Consider the following 20,003-nt stretch of genomic DNA (forward strand, 5'->3'; position numbering starts at 1 on the left):
TCCCCACCCCCTCGTTTCCGGCTTATCAGTGGAATGGTTGGAACTTTACGGCCGTAGGTATATGACTACCTCGTAAATCTGGATCTGTCTGCGGTCGCAATTTCTGATTGATCTATTAGCAAGAAATGGTCGCAATCCATTAGAAACAATCGATTGCAATCCGAGTATTTCAGGTTATCTTCTGGTGCAAAGTCTGCTTAAATAGAAGAGGTCTAAATGTAAGATAATGAGTATTCAAATCGATTATAATAGGGGGTAATTTAAGTGAGATCTATTTATTGATTGCTGATTAGACAAATTGTTGTTTATAAATGTAGGTCACAGAAATGTGAAAATGTAGTCCTTCATGTAGTCCTTATTGCTGTTTCCCCTTTGTTTTGTAATTATTCTAGAAATCAATTTCTTTCACAACAAACCACCATAAAATTCCACAGTTAAACCTGAAAAGGATTTGAATCCCTGCTCCCCCTGTTCAACACTTAAAAAGGTCCTTTGCCATACGCATTTTTTAACACTCTACCGTAACCTATAAACTGCGCCTGCGTCGAAAAACAACAAACGCTTAATCAATAAAAACATAAAATTTAGTGCGCAAGGAGCATCAGCAGCAGAAACAGGAACAAAACAATATTCCCGAAGGACGACAACAAAACGCGGATAGTACATTTTGTAGAGGACGAGAAGAGGCAGCACATGATTTGTAGTTAAATCGTGGGAAAAGGATACGGAGTTATTGACTTTGGCACCTGCAGAAAAGCAAAGGTGAGCGGAAATTGAGTATTTACCGTCAAAAGGTGAAAGGAGAACCCGAAAGAAAGTGAGAGAGGGGAAGAGCAGTGAAGTGAAAGAAGTTGCATTTCCAGGAACAAAATAACAAAATCAGCAGGAAGACGAAGTGCGGAAAACAGGAGAACGGCTGAGAGAAGGAGACAGAAACGGAAGTAAGTGTATCGTGTCTTAATTTGATTAAGGCCAACTCAAGAGCAGGAACGTCAGGAGTCAAAGTAATCTCCAAGGAAGGACAATCAACAAGAAAAGGACATAGATACTATCTACAAAACAACAGATTAAAGAAGGAGCTGCAAAAGTAGAACAGAAAAAGCCACAAATTAGTGATACTTTTTAGGGGATTCAAAGACGGGTGATAAAGAAACTGAATTGCAGAAGAGAATCCTCCAAAATCCGAGGAAGAGAGCGAGGCAGCTCCGGAAGAATCCGAGGCAGATCCGAAGAACAGGTCACCATGTATAAGACCATCAGACACGGTGAAAACAGTCTGCAGTACACGATTCTGCCGCAGAACGACGACTTTCGCATCGAGGGCAAGCTGTCGGGGTCGGGACGTTCCTCCGGCGGCGCAGCCACGTCCTCCGGCTCTTCCGCCTCCTCCTCCGGGTCCGGATCCGTGAAGGTCAAGGGTCAGCGCCGCCGACGATCCTTCTTCGCCTATTTGGGCTTAATATTCGTGTGCACCGTGATCATTGGAGCCGTGCTAATACCCTTTTTGGTCTCCGCCGAGTGTCTACCAAACCCCACGGAATGGTTCTTGAAAACTAAGGCGGCCCTGATCCGAGGCCCACAAAGAGGCGGCTCGGCGGGTGGTGAAAGGGGAGAGCCTGCTGGTAATCCCATATTACCCACAGGGTCACCCCTGCTGCAGCAGAATGTGGGAAGAAATGTGCAGATTGTGAATCGGGATGGCATAGAGCAGTTCGTGATCCGCGTAAATAAGACCAATCCGAACTCCAGCACCACCAGTAGCACCACTACCACGGCACCCACTACGAGCAGCAGCAGCACCACCACCACCACCACCACGACAACCACACCACCTCCCACAACGACTACGACTACCACGACCAGGGAGCCGCCAGTGACCACTCCGCGATACATGCCACCGGCCACCACAATCACCACTCGGATCATTCAGGTTCCCCTACTCAAGTCCGCAGCCAAGAAACCCATCATGCCACCGGTTTTGGCCAAGGCTCAAGGACCTCAAATTCAAACCGGAGCTGGCCAGAATTCCAGGATGCACGTACAATCAGACGCGGAGGAGCAGACACAGGGATCGGGAGTTGGCCTGAATGACGAAAAAAGCAACAGCGCCTGGATTAAGACGCACTGGGCATACATCGATCCCTCGACCCTATTTCAATGGAAAGTAAGTGGCACGCAATTGCGTGACTTTGGGGTTATCCGATACTCATGGGGCTTAATGGTTTCTAAAGTGGAGTGCCTAGTAGGGCAATCCCTGTCCTCACTCTAAAGTCTTGAGAATGGTCTTTGGAACCACGAAAGCTGGACTTATGATAGTGGGTATGCAGGTTTATTGTTCTGTCACACATAAGAAAATTATAAAGCTATCGTTATTTTCAAGTTAGCTAGTACTTAATGACAAACTTTTGATTGTAAAATCGTTCACAATGAGTTAGGCCAAGACCAATATAGAGTATGAGTACCGGTGCCCCCCACTTATGTGGTAGAGCTCCTTTAACACTATAAATTTCCCATTATTTCGCAGGGTTTCAAGGACGAGGATAGCGTGCTGCTGCCCGCTCTTTTGGGGTTCGCCCTCATTGGAGTGATTCTGATCATAACGGTTTGCCTGGTTGCACGCAACAAGCGCACAATTGTGTCCTCCGTCCGCAAGCGAAATCGCAATGTGAGTACAAAATGCAATTAACTTGACCAACGAACCGGAAGAAGGTGGCTCGGCGTAGTGGGTGGTGCGACCTTGAGCCCCTTTCCAAGTTAGCACACCACTGCGGATTACGGTAAATCTGCAGAGCTGATTGTTCGCAAAGTAAATTGCACTTCTTTAAACCATTCAAAACGATCTAATAACTTAATTTGAAGTGCGCGCTCTAGCTTGCAGAAATTATATTTAATAACTATCTATCTATATATATAGGTAATTTTATAAATATGTATTTTTTTAATAATCGTTACTTTTTGCCTTTAGGCAGTCGTGTAAACGGTGAAATAATAATAAAATCAAAACTTCAAATTGTGCGCCTTACAAGTTGCCAGCCCTGAAACTAATCAGGGCTGAACATCGACCAAGTGAATGTGTTATTGGCGGTTGAAATCTAGTCTTGACTTAAAAAGTGCTAACTCGCGAAGCTGGTGTGTGAACAAGTGTCAAGTGAACCAAATTAGGCCAAAATACAATAGTTAAACAAAACAAAAATCGGCGCCAAACAAACGTCACAGCCTCTGCAGCCCTGGCCCTGGGTAGTTTGATGTACACATCATCATATATTTTTTTGGCTCTGCGCTGCGTGGCAATTTCTGGCCAGGGCTGCACAGAAAGTGGAACCAGCTGAGAAAATGTGAAATAAAAAGCAATAAATATGTGCTTATAAGGGTGAAAAGACTGTGAGAAAGTGTGGAAAGTGATGATTGAATTTCGCGTGAAAATTTAAGCCCGACAAACACACGGTAAGTAGACAACAAAAATACAAAAATTGGAGCTGGAATAGTGCGAGATGTGCCATCCCTGGTGTGGTGGGACCCAAACACACACGCACGCGGCACACAGGTGAGCAGAAGCAGCGCAGCAAGCAGTGCAGTAGGCAGCGGCAGAGCGCCCAGAGCAGATATTTCAGTTTGTGTCCCCGATTCAGTTCCAGATCACGACCCGAATCGGAGCTGCTAGAGTGCCGCACCGCAACACACCGCCTACGTCAGCAAAATCACGTTGCACATCAGCAGTTGGCCGGAAATTTGGCCCAAACGGAGAAAATCCTGTGAGTAAAAATGGCAAACGTGCAACAACAATTTTTTGCCAGCGTGTCTCTTGGAGTCTCTTAATGTGTGGGAGCGCGCAGCCTTGGCTGTGTGTGTGTGTGTGCAGTGCCAACAAGGCAAATTATGTGTTTGTTGTTGGAGGAGCATCTCAAATACAGTAGATATCCCTTATGTGTCCTAATCCAAGGACCAACTGAGGGCTATTGGACAGCCGTTTGACCTTTTTTTATTTGTGTCCGATATAATGTTATAACTGGCTTTTTTATAAAATCATATGCTAGAGAAGCATCTTCAATACAGTAGTTATACCCCAAGAGTTATAATCCAAGAATTTTGTAGGATACCTGTTGACAAAAGTTTAATGATATTTAATACCATTTTTTTATGTTGTAAGAAAACATCTTTAATATATTAGTTATCACTTTTTTTTTAATATGAGAATCTACTTCGTGATAAGCGATTTTGGAACACAGTTGATACAGTAGTTACTTGTTATATTGAGTAATTATAGTGCTACGAACAAGTTCATATAATTATAGATAACAGAAACAATTAAAAACTGTGTTATATCTTAAATTGGGGAACTGTTAAAGATAAATCGTATTATTAGGTTTCTGATGCCAACAGCCTATCAAAGTAAAGACCAATATATGAGGAGCCTCATTATCCCTTGTCTATGTTTTTCGTATCTTAAATAATAACTAGCATTGAAAGTGCAACCAAATATGTTATAAGTGGTGCCCTCCCATAACAAAAACATTAAAAAAGCTCTCAAGAGTCAGAAATAAAGGCATGTAACCAATAGAATTTCATTAACCAACTCACATACTATTACAGAAACCCCTGCATCAACTATACTTCCACCTGCCAGAGAGATGGCCATTAAACCAGGACTTGGTCGCAAGACCAGCAACAAAAATCCTCCGATTCTGAGCCACGAGTTCGTTATTCAGAACCATGCGGACATTATTTCCTGCGTGGCCATGGTTTTCGTGGTCGGTCTGATGAACGAATCGACGGCGGCGTTCGCCAGTGCGTTCATATCCCTGCATCATAATGTCAGCGGTGAGGATCCCAGTAGGGAGCAGCCATATGGCAAGGCCTACACCTATATTGCCGGGATCAAGGACTACTGTGCGATATTCTTCTACACGCTGACCTGCATCATCATGCACGCGATTATCCAGGAGTTCGTGCTGGACAAGATCAGCAAAAAGCTGCACCTATCCAAGTTCAAGCTGGCCCGTTTCAATGAGTCCGGGCAGCTGGTGGCCTTCTATCTGCTGTCCTTCGTCTGGGGCGCCCATGTCCTGCTAAAGGAGGGCTATCTCGGCCAGGTGGCCCAGCTGTGGGAGGGCTTCCCCGACCATCCAATGAGCTTTTTGCACAAGTTCTACTTCGTGGTGCAGCTGGCCTACTATCTGCACATGCTGCCGGAGCTGTACTTCCAGAAGATCAAGACCAAGGAGGAGCAGCAGCCAAAGATCGTGCACTCGATCAGCGGCTTCACCCTGATTGTCCTGGCTTATACGCTCAGTTTCCAGCGCTTGGCCTTGGTTCTGTTGACGCTGCACTACTTCAGCGAGCTGCTGTCGCACGTCTTCCAGCTAATTGGCGTCTTCGATCGCGAGGAGCGCCTGGCCAAGCTGCGTGTGGTCAACAATGGTGTCTTCTTCCTGATCCGCTTTGCCACGTCGGTGATAGGAGTACTCACCCTGTACTACGGCATCGGTGGAGTGAGATCCCTGCTAGCGTTGGGCGGTCTGATTGCCCTGCAGGGCTACCTGGTGTTCTCCTTCATCACGGAGCAGCTGCGCGCCAAGCGAGAGGCCAAGAAGGAGGCCAAACGCGAAGCCAAACTGGCGCTGCAAACCAAGAAGCCCGCCAAGACACCCAAGGATAAAGTCAAGCGCAAAAAGGAGAGCGATCTGCCCGAGGCGGACCAAAGTTCGCCCAGTCCCATCAAGCAGAAGCTCAAGTGAGAAGCCGGGAAACACAGCAACAAAATCTTCCGCACACTTCCAATCCAAAACGAATGAGAGATAGAGCAGCATCATGAACAGGCGCCCAGAGTATATAGTAGATATATAGCCACGATTCTAATCCACGGCTCCCTGGCTTTGTAAATCTCGTTTAGCTCAAAACTACTACTGCAAACATTTCTGCTGCATTTACTTCCTCGACACACAAAAGAAACTATTTCTTAGCCTAAATGTTTTGTTTCATTTTAAGTTTACATCATTTTTTTAAACAAATTTTTTTTATTTTTATACATACACAAAAAATTAAAAAAAAAAAAGAGTAAACAAAATATAAAAAAAAGCTTACTATAATGTGTGTTTTTCAATGGCTATTGCATTAAGTAAATTGTTCAATTGCTGAAAAATGATTTCACAATTTCCGATCGTCCTATTTGCATGTAAAAATATTTTTTATAAAATCAAAAGAAAGAGAAAAAGAAAAAGATCAAGAACAAGATTGTAACCAGGCAAAACAAAATATTTGCTGAATATATAAAAAATATATATATTTTGTATAAGAAACTGAAAGGGTTTTTAGAGAGTTTTTTATTGGGGGACATAAGTTTGTAGAGAAGAGCTTTCAAATTTCTAGAATTATTAAACATTTAAAATTGTAAATGGAATAAAATAATAATTTTTGAATGGTAAAAATTTGGTTTGGGAGTTCTTAAGCTTATTTAATTATTTCGAATTAAGCTAATTAATCAGAGTACCTTGTGTTAAAGACCAAACCTTATAATCTTTGTATCATCTGTCTTTTAAAAAGTTTTGTAGCTTACTTAGGGGAAAACTCCTATGAAAGAACCTTATATTGATATTATTGATGTCTTTTTAAGAAAAATAAGTTTAAAATAATTACATTTTTCAGGACATCGAGGATCAGGGCGCCGAGGATAACGCCACTCTGCTGACCACCACAAATATGTCGGACGACGATTAATTAGAGCTCGTCTAGATGATTCCCATATTATTCCCGATTAACCTTCGATTCAAGCTTTTTCTTTACCGGCATGCTTAAGCGATCCAAAGTCGCTGGGATTTCGCCCACTTCCGTTTTATAAGACACACATGTATTTACCTAGATCTAAGCCTAGAACGCCCCACACCATATATGTATGTAGTATGTATATCGGATCTCAGCGCTGTCCAAAAAGCCAAGCTAACATGTTAAAAAACCAAACGCAGTCCCGAAACCCAAAAAACTTTCTCTGTTATGTTTCTTCTTCCCCTTCTCCGAAAAAAAGCAAGCGGAAAATGAAACAAAAAAAAACAAAAGAAATACAAAAATGAAGAAGACTGTTTCTGAAACAACAAAACTAACAAAAGCGAGCTAATCTTTATAGTTTTCCAAAAATTAATTCCTGCTTTAATAACTCGTTTTTCGAAAGCACCTTTTTCCCCATCCCAAAATTTGTGTGCGTCTGCGAGTGTGTGAGATTGAGTGTGTGTGTGGGAGAGATTTGCTTTCACGTTACATAAAGATATATACGTATAAATATAATATGCATGAGCTAAGTCGATATGTAATTTGAGTTGGAAAATCCGAATTATAACACTGTGTTAATGCGAAAAGGTTCATCATACACTTTTCTGTTAGATGTTGGTGTGCTAAATCCAAATGTCCTACCTCGTCAGTTTTTTGGTAAGTGGACCTTTAAATGGGAAAAAGGATGTTTGGACCATTTTTGAAACTCAAAAAATAATTTTTTTAATTATGGCCACTGCAACTTTTTGGCTTATGGATTTTTATTTCAAATAATTTAATGGTTTTAGCGGGGGTAATATCAGAATATTGGTAAACCCAATCCTAAACCCACTGTCTAATTCAATAACTCTTAACAAAATCATAAAATTGTTTGGAATGAAATATTTGAAAACCTAGTGGTAGCCATACATTTTAAGAGTGTAGAAAGTAAGATTCTGATCGCTTGTTTTTGAGTTTAAGAACGAGTATAAACAGCACCTTTTCCAACATTCAGGTACCTTTTTTCAAAACGCTGACGTGGCCAGCACTAAAATCTATTAGAAATGTATATTTCCATTAATGTTTAAAATTAAGGTCGAACTATGTAACACAGTTTAATTGAAAGGTAAACTTTCCATTTATCACAAAACAAATATTATACTAAAGAGTGCAGTGCGTTTCAGGGCTCCAAGAATCTAGAAAAACTAATTTCAAACAAAAATACTTTTTAACTAAAACGAGCTTTTTTAAACATAATTTTACTCCTAATAGCGGTTAGAATAATTTTTAAACCACCTTTAAACGATCTTGCTGCTCTGAGTCGCACTGTACCTCGACATTTATTTGAAAAAGAGTAAGATATACTTATATGCCACCAGATCTTAATTCCGTGTGAGCCCTAGGAAAAACACACTCAAATCAAATGAAAACGTCCAGAAATTAGAATCTTTTTTTGCGCAAGCAGTGCTTCTACTTATCGAGCGTGGACTGTACTTGATTTTCAGCACAAAAATATTGAGGGATGCATTTACGCCTGGTCAAGGATCCGGGTTAGGATCCTGCACAGCTTGCAGCCAAAAAGCACATAAAAAAGCTTGCCGAGAAAATCCAGATGGGGAATAACGTTTGTAGCGGGGGACTACTGTATGTCTATATGAACTGTGTATAACTGTGAAGCATTGACAAGTATTTGAGATGATCTGTATTTTTGTAAGCGTAATATTTAAAGCGACAACCAATAAAAAAACCAAACAAATCCAGAGAAGCAACTATATAGCGTAAGATAAAGATATCGGGCGCAGCACTCGCAACTCAAAATTGATTTGCTCAACACACATAATATATACATACAATATATATATATATATACAAAAATATGTAACGCAAAGTATAAGGCTTGCATTTACATTTACGAGCGGGATATATCCTCCATATGTATATGTTATCACTAATTTGCAAAGCTAAACTAAGTCCATGTATACAAAACAGATATCCGACGGAAAATGACAAACACACACACTATATTGAATGTTTTTGCTTGTTAAAGTGAATAATAAAGAAGAAAACATAAAAACAAGGGAAACCAAGTGTCCTTTATCAAGGGGGTATGGTAAAATAAAAGGTACGGACAAAGTGGAAAATAATTGTAGTTGACCTAAAGAATCGTATTAACAATTTTTCAATCACTTTCCTAATAATTCAAAAGACTATTGGAAAATAAAGGGAATAAATACCATTTCAATAAGACTTTCCTACTTCAATAAACATAATGCCTTTGTTTTCAACTTTGAAAATCAATAAAATAGCTATTAAAATCAATCTTAACTAAAATATTTTCCATAAATCGTCAAATCGTCCTCTACGTAATTTAAAAAGTAACCTTTTATTCTATATTTAAATGGGAACCAATCTTAACCGATGCTAACTGAAATGTTTTCCATATCACTTTAGGGTTGTGGCTGTTTCTGCTGCAGTTTGTCCCGCTTGCTTTGCTGGGCGTCCAGGTGATTTTGGACGAAGCTGTGGAAGTTCTGGTCCTCCATGGTGCCCTTTGCGTCCTCCTCCATATCATTTTCGTCATCCTCAGCGGATTGAGGCACCAGACCAGGTGCCATTAGAAACACGCTGTTTTTGGAGTTCGGGTGTGGGTCCTACGTAAAAAAAAATCTATTAGTAAGTTTAGTTAAGAGCTCTGAGTGTTCCTACTTGAAGACCCAGTCCCAGAGGCACGGCTACGCCGGCTTCTTCCACATTGTCAGTTGGCCTTGGACCAGCTGCCTGCTCCGCCAGTCGCTCCTGCCGCATCTTCTCGTACACCGGTTTGTAATCCTGCTCGTACTGGGTCACGCAGTCCAGAATCTTTTTCAGAAGCTGGGCAAAACCCACGCCCGTCTTGGCCGACACGCCGCAAGTGCTAAGGTTCTCGTAAAAGGTGTCCAAGGTGAGCGACATGGTGCGCGTGAGGTTGCTCACGAAGCTCTGTTCCTGCTCCAGAGCCTCCTGGAAGGTCTCAAAGTCCGTCATCCAGTCCAGCACAAAGCTGCAATCCTGCAGGTCGATCTGGGGCGGGTGGAAATACATTAATTACAGATCATGGGCTCCCGGGAAGGATTCCTACCTTATTTAGCGCCACCAGAAAGGGCAAACGCGTCTTGTACAGAATAGAGCAGGCGTAGAGCATGTTGGACATGAATGTAGTAGGACAGGCGCTGCGCACCACGTCCATTACATAGACAACAATAGTGGGAAACATAGTGGCCAGTCCCTCGGTGATTATATTCCCGGATGCGGACCAGGTGAACACCTCAATCTGTCCGGGCGTATCGATCACACACCACTTGTGTCCCCGCTCGCCGGCACGGCGCACTAGCTCCGCAAACTGGGCCATCTTTGTGGTGAACATGTTTAGGGCGGTCACAATGCCGCCGTTTGGACCCAGCTGGTACTGCTTCATCACCTCCCGGTAGTTAACCGTGTCCCTGATGTCCACGTGGGTCGCATACGGCACTTCGCGGCACGCAGGATCCAGGTTGACTACGTACGGGTTGAATTCCTTCTGGGCGTGCTGGATGAGGCTCCGGGTGAACGTGGTCTTGCCACTGCCGGCCATTCCCAGCACGATTATGCAGACGGGTGACTCCCGGATTCCCTCGCTGAGAGACAGGGCCTCCAGCTTGATGTCCTCCACTCCGGCGGACATTTCGTATCTAGTTTTCCCACTTTTACGCCAAATACAAATTAAAATAGACCGCAACGCAAAGCAAAAACAAACGTGCGCTCGCTGGAAAAGTTCGATAGTTTATCCGATAGTAATCGATAGTAAAACCGTTAAGCGGGTTGTACACTTATAAGTTCTATAAATTTTAATTTTTTTAAGTGAATAGTTGATATTTCAGAAATGTTTTCTTAGAATATATGCTTTTAAAAAATATGACATAGAAACTAACATGAAAATGGGTCAAAAAGTTGATCGACGCTAAAATTTTGGATGCAGATTTTTAGAGAATCAAGCCACAAGTCTTAAAAGGTATGCCACTTTGAAATCGGATTAAATTTGGCCAAGTTATGGACTTTGGAACTCCAATTGTGGGTCACCTTTTTACAACTCCTCGGAAACTCACAGATAACTAACATGAAAATGGGTCAAAAAGTTGATCAACGCTAAAACAAAAATTTTGAATGCAGATTTTTAGAGAATCAAGCCACAAGTCTTAAAAGGTATGCCACTTCGAAATCGGATTAAATTTGGCCAAGTTATGGACTCTAGATCTCCAATTGTGGGTCACCTTTTTACAACTCCTCGGAAACTCACAGATAACTAACATGAAAATGGGTCAAAAAGTTGATCAACGCTAAAACAAAAATTTTGAATGCAGATTTTTAGAGAATCAAGCCACAAGTCTTAAAAGGTATGCCACTTTGAAATCGGATTAAATTTGGCCAAGTTATGGACTCTGGAACTCCAATTGTGGGTCACCTTTTTACAACTCCTCGGAAACTCACAGATAACTAACATGAAAATGGGTCAAAAAGTTGATCAGCGCTAAAACGAAAATTTTGAATGCAGATTTTTAGAGAATCAAGCCACAAGTCTTAAAAGGTATGCCACTTTGAAATCGGATTAAATTTGGCCAAGTTATGGACTCTGGAACTCCAATTGTGGGTCACCTTTTTACAACTCCTCGGAAACTCACAGATAACTAACATGAAAATGGGTCAAAAAGTTGATCAACGCTAAAATGAAAATTTTGAATGCAGATTTTTAGAGAATCAAGCCACAAGTCTTAAAAGGTATGCCACTTTGAAGTCGGATTAAATTTGGTCAAGTTATGGATTCTGGAAGTCCAATTGTGGGTCACCTTTTAACAACTCCTCAGAAACTCACAGATAACTAACATAACCCACTGTCTAATTCAATAACTCTTAACAAAATCATAAAATTGTTTGGAATGAAATATTTGAAAACCTAGTGGTAGCCATACATTTTAAGAGTGTAGAAAGTAAGATTCTGATCGCTTGTTTTTGAGTTTAAGAACGAGTATAAACAGCACCTTTTCCAACATTCAGGTACCTTTTTTCAAAACGCTGACGTGGCCAGCACTAAAATCTATTAGAAATGTATATTTCCATTAATGTTTAAAATTAAGGTCGAACTATGTAACACAGTTTAATTGAAAGGTAAACTTTCCATTTATCACAAAACAAATATTATACTAAAGAGTGCAGTGCGTTTCAGGGCTCCAAGAATCTAGAAAAACTAATTTCAAACAAAAATACTTTTTAACTAAAACGAGCTTTTTTAAACATAATTTTACTCCTAATAGCGGTTAGAATAATTTTTAAACCACCTTTAAACGATCTTGCTGCTCTGAGTCGCACTGTACCTCGACATTTATTTGAAAAAGAGTAAGATATACTTATATGCCACCAGATCTTAATTCCGTGTGAGCCCTAGGAAAACACACTCAAATCAAATGAAAACGTCCAGAAATTAGAATCTTTTTTTGCGCAAGCAGTGCTTCTACTTATCGAGCGTGGACTGTACTTGATTTTCAGCACAAAAATATTGAGGGATGCATTTACGCCTGGTCAAGGATCCGGGTTAGGATCCTGCACAGCTTGCAGCCAAAAAGCACATAAAAAAGCTTGCCGAGAAAATCCAGATGGGGAATAACGTTTGTAGCGGGGGACTACTGTATGTCTATATGAACTGTGTATAACTGTGAAGCATTGACAAGTATTTGAGATGATCTGTATTTTTGTAAGCGTAATATTTAAAGCGACAACCAATAAAAAAACCAAACAAATCCAGAGAAGCAACTATATAGCGTAAGATAAAGATATCGGGCGCAGCACTCGCAACTCAAAATTGATTTGCTCAACACACATAATATATACATACAATATATATATATATATACAAAAATATGTAACGCAAAGTATAAGGCTTGCATTTACATTTACGAGCGGGATATATCCTCCATATGTATATGTTATCACTAATTTGCAAAGCTAAACTAAGTCCATGTATACAAAACAGATATCCGACGGAAAATGACAAACACACACACTATATTGAATGTTTTTGCTTGTTAAAGTGAATAATAAAGAAGAAAACATAAAAACAAGGGAAACCAAGTGTCCTTTATCAAGGGGGTATGGTAAAATAAAAGGTACGGACAAAGTGGAAAATAATTGTAGTTGACCTAAAGAATCGTATTAACAATTTTTCAATCACTTTCCTAATAATTCAAAAGACTATTGGAAAATAAAGGGAATAAATACCATTTCAATAAGACTTTCCTACTTCAATAAACATAATGCCTTTGTTTTCAACTTTGAAAATCAATAAAATAGCTATTAAAATCAATCTTAACTAAAATATTTTCCATAAATCGTCAAATCGTCCTCTACGTAATTTAAAAAGTAACCTTTTATTCTATATTTAAATGGGAACCAATCTTAACCGATGCTAACTGAAATGTTTTCCATATCACTTTAGGGTTGTGGCTGTTTCTGCTGCAGTTTGTCCCGCTTGCTTTGCTGGGCGTCCAGGTGATTTTGGACGAAGCTGTGGAAGTTCTGGTCCTCCATGGTGCCCTTTGCGTCCTCCTCCATATCATTTTCGTCATCCTCAGCGGATTGAGGCACCAGACCAGGTGCCATTAGAAACACGCTGTTTTTGGAGTTCGGGTGTGGGTCCTACGTAAAAAAAATCTATTAGTAAGTTTAGTTAAGAGCTCTGAGTGTTCCTACTTGAAGACCCAGTCCCAGAGGCACGGCTACGCCGGCTTCTTCCACATTGTCAGTTGGCCTTGGACCAGCTGCCTGCTCCGCCAGTCGCTCCTGCCGCATCTTCTCGTACACCGGTTTGTAATCCTGCTCGTACTGGGTCACGCAGTCCAGAATCTTTTTCAGAAGCTGGGCAAAACCCACGCCCGTCTTGGCCGACACGCCGCAAGTGCTAAGGTTCTCGTAAAAGGTGTCCAAGGTGAGCGACATGGTGCGCGTGAGGTTGCTCACGAAGCTCTGTTCCTGCTCCAGAGCCTCCTGGAAGGTCTCAAAGTCCGTCATCCAGTCCAGCACAAAGCTGCAATCAGCCAAGTTATGGACTCTAGATCTCCAATTGTGGGTCACCTTTTTACAACTCCTCGGAAACTCACAGATAACTAACATGAAAATGGGTCAAAAAGTTGATCAACGCTAAAACAAAAATTTTGAATGCAGATTTTTAGAGAATCAAGCCACAAGTCTTAAAAGGTATGCCACTTTGAAATCGGATTAAATTTGGCCAAGTTATGGACTCTGGAACTCCAATTGTGGGTCACCTTTTTACAACTCCTCGGAAACTCACAGATAACTAACATGAAAATGGGTCAAAAAGTTGATCAGCGCTAAAACGAAAATTTTGAATGCAGATTTTTAGAGAATCAAGCCACAAGTCTTAAAAGGTATGCCACTTTGAAATCGGATTAAATTTGGCCAAGTTTGGACTCTGGAACTCCAATTGTGGGTCACCTTTTTACAACTCCTCGGAAACTCACAGATAACTAACATGAAAATGGGTCAAAAAGTTGATCAACGCTAAAATGAAAATTTTGAATGCAGATTTTTAGAGAATCAAGCCACAAGTCTTAAAAGGTATGCCACTTTGAAGTCGGATTAAATTTGGTCAAGTTATGGATTCTGGAAGTCCAATTGTGGGTCACCTTTTAACAACTCCTCAGAAACTCACAGATAACTAACATAAAAATGGGTCAAAAAGTTGATCAACGCCAAAACGAAAATTTTGAATGCAGATTTTGAGAGAATCAAACCACAAGTATTTAAAGGTATGTCACTTCGAAATCTGACTATATTTGGTAAAGTTATGAACTCTCGAAGTCCGATTGTGGGTTACCTTTTTACAACTCCTTGGAAACTCACAGATAACTAACATGAAAATGGGTTGTAAGCACTATATAAATAAATTAATTAGCTCTTATATTTACAATATATGTGACATATTAGAATATTATCAACTACTCACTTTGATTAAGATCATGAAGCCAAACTTAAATCAAATGAAAAATGTATGAACTATCCTTACTATCGATAGGCGGTGACTTAACCCGATATCGCAAGTATCGATGCACCGACACTGAATGTGACCACACTATTGTCTTATCGATAGCCGATAACTATATACAGATCTTCTGTTTTGTTGTAAAAAAAACGTAATTTGTGTAAGCGGGCCAGGATTATTCGCTACCAGGACGACGGAGGATCCTTCCGGCGTGTGATGCATTAATGCTAAAGTCGATTAGCGGCGGCGTTGGCGTGGCATCCACGGAAAGAGGAGGCGGCGGAGGTGGCGGTGGAGCAGGAGGGGGCGGAGCAGGAGCAGGAGGAGGCGGAGCCTCTGGAAGCAGGAGCACCAGCGGAAGTGGGCGTGCCAGTTGCGGGCTGGGTTCCAGTTCGATTTCCAGTGGGTTGAGTGCGGTCTGCGGATTTGTGACCGGCGGAGGAGGAGGATCCGATCGAGATCGGGATCGGGACAGGGGATTGGCCAGCAGCAGCAGTGGTGGGAGCACTCCTGCCGGTATCCTTTATTGCCCCGCCTGCGTGGCAGCCGCCAACCAGCAGAATCCCAGTCAGAATTCAAGTCCCCAGCACGAGGGCTTCTTCTCACGCAGCTCCTCCAAGTCCAGTAAGCGCAACAAGGCCAGGAAGAGCGCCTCCACCGCCAGCTGCTTGGACGCCCAGCACATACGGGCCAACCTCCGTATGTCCATGTCCAGTTCGATGCGGGGCTCTAGGGGTAGTGGTGCAGGAGGATCAGCCTCCTCCTCGCATCCACCGGGCAGCAGCTGCAGCAGCGGAGCAGGAAGCTCCGGATGCGGACTGGCCTACGACGTAGCTAGTAACGCCAGCAGTGGGAGTGGCAGTGGGAGTTGCAAGGCCGCTTCCCCCGGCAGCTACAGCTGCAACGCCCTAAATGTGGACTTCACCACGTACACAGCCACCCATCAGTGGACCAGGATGCTCGAGTGCGCCGAGTTCGTCGGAGCCAAGTAAGTGATGGAGCTGGAAAGCTGGGAGAATCTAGATACTAACCAAATACTTTTAAATACTTTATCGTTTACAATGTGTTACAAACCTTAAAGCGTTCATGCAAATATGTACAAGTGAGAGGGACTTTGCTTTATATTTAAACACTTATTTGGTGACTTGTTCTCTCTTTAAGGATAACTTTTTTCTTAGTTTATTTTTACAAGCAGTAATAATTTGATCCATATCCCAAACACAATCTTTCTTTCTCAGGCGGAGCAAGCACACAGTGGTGGCCTACAAGGATGCGATGTTCGTGTTCGGCGGCGATAACGGCAAGAACATGCTGAACGACCTCATCCGCTTCGGCGTGAAGGACAAGTCTTGGGGCAGGGCGTGCGCCACGGGAACACCGCCAGCTCCGCGGTATCATCACTCGGCGGTGGTGGCCGGCAGCTCAATGTTCATCTTCGGGGGCTACACCGGCGACATTCACTCCAACTCAAACCTGACCAACAAAAACGATTTGTTCGAGTACAAGTTCCAGAGCGCCATGTGGGTAGAGTGGAAGTTTTCCGGGCGCCAGCCAGTTCCTCGATCCGCGCATGGGGCAGCTGTTTACGACAACAAGATGTGGATCTATGCCGGCTACGATGGCAATGCCCGGCTAAACGACATGTGGACACTGAACCTCACCGGGGAGAATCACCAGTGGGAGGAGGTGGACCAGCTGGGCGATCGTCCGCCCACCTGCTGTAACTTCCCAGTGGCAGTGGCCAGAGATGCCATGTACGTCTTTTCCGGACAGAGTGGCCTCCAAATAACCAACTCCCTGTTTGAGTTCCACTTTAAGACGCGCACTTGGAGGCGCATTTCCAACGAGCCGGTCTTACGGGGCGCCACCTCCGCCCCGCCCTCGCGAAGATATGGCCACACGATGGTGCATCACGACCGTTTTTTGTATGTGTTCGGGGGATCGGCGGACTCAACGCTACCTAACGATCTGCACTGCTACGACCTGGACTCGCAGGTGTGGTCCGTCATCCTCCCGGAACAGAACTCAGATGTGCCCTCGGGCAGAGTGTTCCATGCCTCGGCCGTCATCTGCGATGCCATGTATATTTTCGGCGGGACCGTGGACAACAGCGTGAGAAGAGGCGACACTTACCGATTCCAGTTCTCCTCGTACCCGAAGTGCACACTGCGCGATGACTTCGGTAAGTTCTTCCAGGACAAACAGTTCTGCGACATCCAGTTCATCGTGGGAGCGGAGGAGATTCGCATCCTGGCGCACATCGCCTTTGTAGCGGCGCGTTCGAAGTACCTGCGGAACAAAATATTGGCTGCCCGGGAGGAACGCCAGCAACAGATGGAGAAGGTCTACGGGGTGGGCCAGGTCGATGCACTGGCTCTGAACACGGGTGCGGGCGGGGACTGCGGGCCCATGCTGGAGGTGCGTCTGGCCCGCGCCTCCCCCGAGGCCTTCGACATCATACTGAACTACATTTACACCGATCGCATCGATCTGAAGGACACGTACAGCAAGAACATCATCATCCTCATCACGGACATCTACCAACTGGCTGGTTTGTTTACAATGCCGCGGCTGGCCCACGGCTGTATCCAGTATTTGGACTACAAGATCAACAAGCTCAACGTTTTGGAGGCGCTCTACAATGCGGACAAGAGCAAGTAAGTGGGGGACTATATTTCAGAACTCAATTTATGTATTAAACTAATATACCTCAACACTTCCTACTTCAGCATTAAGATCATCAAAGACCACTGCATGCAGTTCATCATCAAGGAGGAGAACTTTACCGAGGTGGTAATGTCCAGTGAGTTTAGCGATTTGGACAAGTCTTTGCTGGTGGAGATCATCCGCAAGCGGCTGCATCCCAGCAAGCTGGTAATGGACATCAGTTATGAGGCCAACATAGGTGAGTGAGATTTTACAAATAAAGTTTCAAGTCCTTTGCTAAATAAACACTTTATTTAGGAACCACTTTGGAGATCGACTTGTGCGCCTTTTTGGAGTCAACTGGCAACGATTTTTGTGACATAAGCCTCGTCCTAGAGGATCATGTGATACCGGCCCACAAGTCGGTATTGTCGTCGCGTTGCACCTACTTTCAGGGCATGTTTCGATCGTTTATGCCCCCGGATAATACAGTCAACGTGAGTTGAACTCTTCGTCTATCGAAAATATCTGTTCAATTGGCATATTAGTTAGTTGATTTTAAAAATATCTTTAGTGCCCGTAGAGTAGGTAGGTTTTAAATTGTGAAAAACACATTGGTTTCCTCCGTTGATCCGGCTTGATCTTATAGTAAATTCCGTTTTGCTTTCATACAGATCCAAATTGGTGAAATCTCACCCTCGCTTGAGGCGTTCCACTCGCTGCTGCGCTACATTTACTACGGCGAGACGAAGATGCCGCCGCAGGATGCATTGTATCTGTTCCAGGCGCCCTGCTTTTATGGACTGGCCAACAATCGACTGCACGCGTTTTGCAAATACTCTCTGGAGCACAACATCACGTTCGAGAATGTGCTGCAGACGCTGGAGGCTTCGGACATCACCAAGATCTATGACATCAAGGAGTACGCTCTCAAGCTGATCGTCAAAGATTTTGCCAAGGTCGCTAGGCTGCCAAAAATTTCCGGTTTGTCGCGCGAACTGTTGCTGGAGATCATACGCGCTGTGGCCGATTCGCACGGCGAGTTTCTTACGCGGATCAATATCAATACAGATATCTGAAAACTGGTGCTGCTCCAGCCGGCATTGCAGTTGTTGCTCGCCTGGTTGCAAATCGGACGTAGCACGTAGTGCGGCAGTAGCGGTTGGCAGCGCCGAACGACATTTCCCAATCACCATCAATCGATTCATCCCCCATCGATCCCCCACCTCTGCATTTGGTCAGTGATCCTCCACAGCTACCGATTCCGCTCTCAAGCTGATCGTCAAAGATTTTGCAGAGGAACTGCATCGGGAAGAGCGAGAAGGAGCGATCGCAACTCATACATTAATCAGATGTATACCTATTATTGTCAGACGAGGCATCAATTGTCTTGCCTTCTTCGTAATACTGGAAAATGCACCCCCAACAGATTCGAGTAAGAACGCATTGAAAACAAGCCCATCTAAAAGCTATTTATGCTTATGCAAAAGGTCAACAAGTAGTTGAACTTCTCTATTTCGAAACTAGAATTGATTTTTGTTGAAACACTTGAACTAGCTGGAATTTCAATGGTTTATATTTTGGAATGTATTTTCTCATTTAAAGCAACTGCTTTTAGGAGTGACATTCGGAGAAGTTTTTAAGCAAGATTAAGGAAAACCACTTCGAAACACTAGCTGTTTATTCAAATAAAGCAAATTGAATTAATTTTTTTTTAGACAAAGGGCGCTTTTGCTTTACCTTAAAGAAACTTTATACATTACTTTAAGCAGAACAAAAAGGTTCGCCAATCTAAACTTTAAATTCTAATACCCTTGCAAAGTTCAATGCTAAGACAGATATAATGAATATAATGTATGTATTTTCTATATTGAAATTAGTCAGTCTGCAAGTGGAAATTGTTTCAGTGTTTTAGAAGACGTTTTCAAATACCTTAACTATTCAGTATTTCAAAGTTTGGTATGTTCGATGACCTACTTTGCAAGGGTCCCTAAAGTCTCGGCTGTCCGAGGGTCTTCCCTTCTTATTATGCTCCTACCCAAGTACAACTTACTAGTTAATAAGGATTCAAATCTAATCGTGTATACTCGTATTTATCTAGATATATGAAAGCCGTAAGCTGTATGTTCTATACTAAGGAACCCTTGACATTGAACCACCTCATCCCACATCCATGTGCAGAGTCACCCAAAAAGAAAAAAGAAACTCAAAGTTAACGTTTTTGCCAAATTTGGAAACGATTATATATCTTTAAATTTATAGTTTTATCGCTTAATGCTTGCCCCAAAAAGTGGTTCGATTTCGAATATTCATTTATATCCTTATTTCCGAAATTGTGATAAATCAGTTTTTATTATGATTGTATTGTGAGTTTTGTTAAGGCTGGAATAGCAGCTGTTAAAAATATTTATCCAAATCAGGCAACATTTGCGCAGAATCTTGCGTTTAATTACGATAATTTTCGTTATAATTTCGTTTAAGTTGCTGTAAGGCGTGAATTCAGAATAAACAATATTATGATATATATGTATATGGAAACTCTATTGACGCATCC

At 42.6% G+C, this 20,003-nt stretch overlaps 5 protein-coding genes across 6 annotated transcripts; 3 read left to right on the forward strand and 2 right to left on the reverse strand.

The window, feature by feature from the left end:
• Window positions 1-576: 576 nt before the first annotated feature.
• LOC108049724 (T-cell immunoglobulin and mucin domain-containing protein 4) lies at window positions 577-8,124 on the forward strand. Its single transcript, XM_017131012.2, has 4 exons — window positions 577-762; window positions 864-2,164; window positions 2,525-2,665; window positions 6,643-8,124. Exons 2-4 carry the CDS (start codon window positions 1,244-1,246, stop codon window positions 6,712-6,714), a joined length of 1,134 nt encoding a protein of 377 aa, XP_016986501.1. The 5' UTR covers window positions 577-762; window positions 864-1,243; the 3' UTR covers window positions 6,715-8,124.
• Window positions 3,459-6,302, forward strand: LOC108049725 (translocating chain-associated membrane protein 1). 2 transcript variants are annotated; one of them, XM_017131014.2, is made up of 3 exons: window positions 3,459-3,544; window positions 3,630-3,752; window positions 4,591-6,302. In XM_017131014.2, the coding sequence occupies exon 3, from the start codon at window positions 4,629-4,631 to the stop codon at window positions 5,733-5,735; it is 1,107 nt and encodes a 368-aa protein (XP_016986503.1). In that variant the 5' UTR covers window positions 3,459-3,544; window positions 3,630-3,752; window positions 4,591-4,628; the 3' UTR covers window positions 5,736-6,302. The 2 variants fall into 2 exon arrangements, with proteins under 2 accessions (XP_016986503.1, XP_016986502.1); XM_017131013.2 differs by lacking the exon at window positions 3,459-3,544 and having other exon boundaries at window positions 3,554-3,752.
• Window positions 8,125-9,098: 974 nt separating the features above from the next.
• Window positions 9,099-10,529, reverse strand: LOC108049723 (GPN-loop GTPase 1). Its single transcript, XM_017131011.1, has 3 exons — window positions 9,857-10,529; window positions 9,445-9,798; window positions 9,099-9,389 (listed from the first exon to the last, which is right to left on the reverse strand). Exons 1-3 carry the CDS (start codon window positions 10,436-10,438, stop codon window positions 9,186-9,188), a joined length of 1,140 nt encoding a protein of 379 aa, XP_016986500.1. The 5' UTR covers window positions 10,439-10,529; the 3' UTR covers window positions 9,099-9,185.
• A 2,620-nt stretch (window positions 10,530-13,149) lies between these two features.
• Window positions 13,150-13,829, reverse strand: LOC123037980 (GPN-loop GTPase 1-like). Its single transcript, XM_044461119.1, has 2 exons — window positions 13,495-13,829; window positions 13,150-13,440 (listed from the first exon to the last, which is right to left on the reverse strand). Exons 1-2 carry the CDS (start codon window positions 13,810-13,812, stop codon window positions 13,237-13,239), a joined length of 522 nt encoding a protein of 173 aa, XP_044317054.1. The 5' UTR covers window positions 13,813-13,829; the 3' UTR covers window positions 13,150-13,236.
• A 1,088-nt stretch (window positions 13,830-14,917) lies between these two features.
• Window positions 14,918-19,979, forward strand: LOC108049741 (leucine-zipper-like transcriptional regulator 1 homolog). Its single transcript, XM_017131033.2, has 5 exons — window positions 14,918-15,791; window positions 16,042-17,460; window positions 17,533-17,708; window positions 17,768-17,946; window positions 18,124-19,979. Exons 1-5 carry the CDS (start codon window positions 15,028-15,030, stop codon window positions 18,526-18,528), a joined length of 2,943 nt encoding a protein of 980 aa, XP_016986522.1. The 5' UTR covers window positions 14,918-15,027; the 3' UTR covers window positions 18,529-19,979.
• The last annotated feature ends 24 nt before the right edge of the window (window positions 19,980-20,003 follow it).

Source organism: Drosophila rhopaloa, unplaced genomic scaffold (assembly GCF_018152115.1).
Source record: "Drosophila rhopaloa isolate 14029-0021.01 unplaced genomic scaffold, ASM1815211v1 contig_3, whole genome shotgun sequence".
NCBI classification, from domain to species: Eukaryota; Metazoa; Arthropoda; class Insecta; order Diptera; family Drosophilidae; genus Drosophila; species Drosophila rhopaloa.

What these genes read in the sequence shown, in the direction of transcription:
- LOC108049724 (XM_017131012.2), top strand. Translation starts at nt 1,244, where the DNA reads ATGTATAAGACCATCAGACACGGTGAAAACAGTCTGCAGTACACGATT. An exon ending in CGACCCTATTTCAATGGAAA is followed by an intron (nt 2,165 to 2,524) that starts GTAAGTGGCACG and finishes ATTATTTCGCAG; the next exon opens with GGTTTCAAGGACGAGGATAG. An exon ending in TCCGCAAGCGAAATCGCAAT is followed by an intron (nt 2,666 to 6,642) that starts GTGAGTACAAAA and finishes TACATTTTTCAG; the next exon opens with GACATCGAGGATCAGGGCGC.
- LOC108049725 (XM_017131014.2), top strand. Translation starts at nt 4,629, where the DNA reads ATGGCCATTAAACCAGGACTTGGTCGCAAGACCAGCAACAAAAATCCT.
- LOC108049723 (XM_017131011.1), bottom strand. Translation starts at nt 10,438, where the DNA reads ATGTCCGCCGGAGTGGAGGACATCAAGCTGGAGGCCCTGTCTCTCAGC. An exon ending in TTCTGGTGGCGCTAAATAAG is followed by an intron (nt 9,799 to 9,856) that starts GTAGGAATCCTT and finishes CACCCGCCCCAG; the next exon opens with ATCGACCTGCAGGATTGCAG. An exon ending in CTCTGGGACTGGGTCTTCAA is followed by an intron (nt 9,390 to 9,444) that starts GTAGGAACACTC and finishes TTTTTTACGTAG; the next exon opens with GACCCACACCCGAACTCCAA.
- LOC123037980 (XM_044461119.1), bottom strand. Translation starts at nt 13,812, where the DNA reads ATGACGGACTTTGAGACCTTCCAGGAGGCTCTGGAGCAGGAACAGAGC. An exon ending in CTCTGGGACTGGGTCTTCAA is followed by an intron (nt 13,441 to 13,494) that starts GTAGGAACACTC and finishes TTTTTTACGTAG; the next exon opens with GACCCACACCCGAACTCCAA.
- LOC108049741 (XM_017131033.2), top strand. Translation starts at nt 15,028, where the DNA reads ATGCTAAAGTCGATTAGCGGCGGCGTTGGCGTGGCATCCACGGAAAGA. An exon ending in GCCGAGTTCGTCGGAGCCAA is followed by an intron (nt 15,792 to 16,041) that starts GTAAGTGATGGA and finishes TTTCTTTCTCAG; the next exon opens with GCGGAGCAAGCACACAGTGG. An exon ending in TACAATGCGGACAAGAGCAA is followed by an intron (nt 17,461 to 17,532) that starts GTAAGTGGGGGA and finishes TTCCTACTTCAG; the next exon opens with CATTAAGATCATCAAAGACC.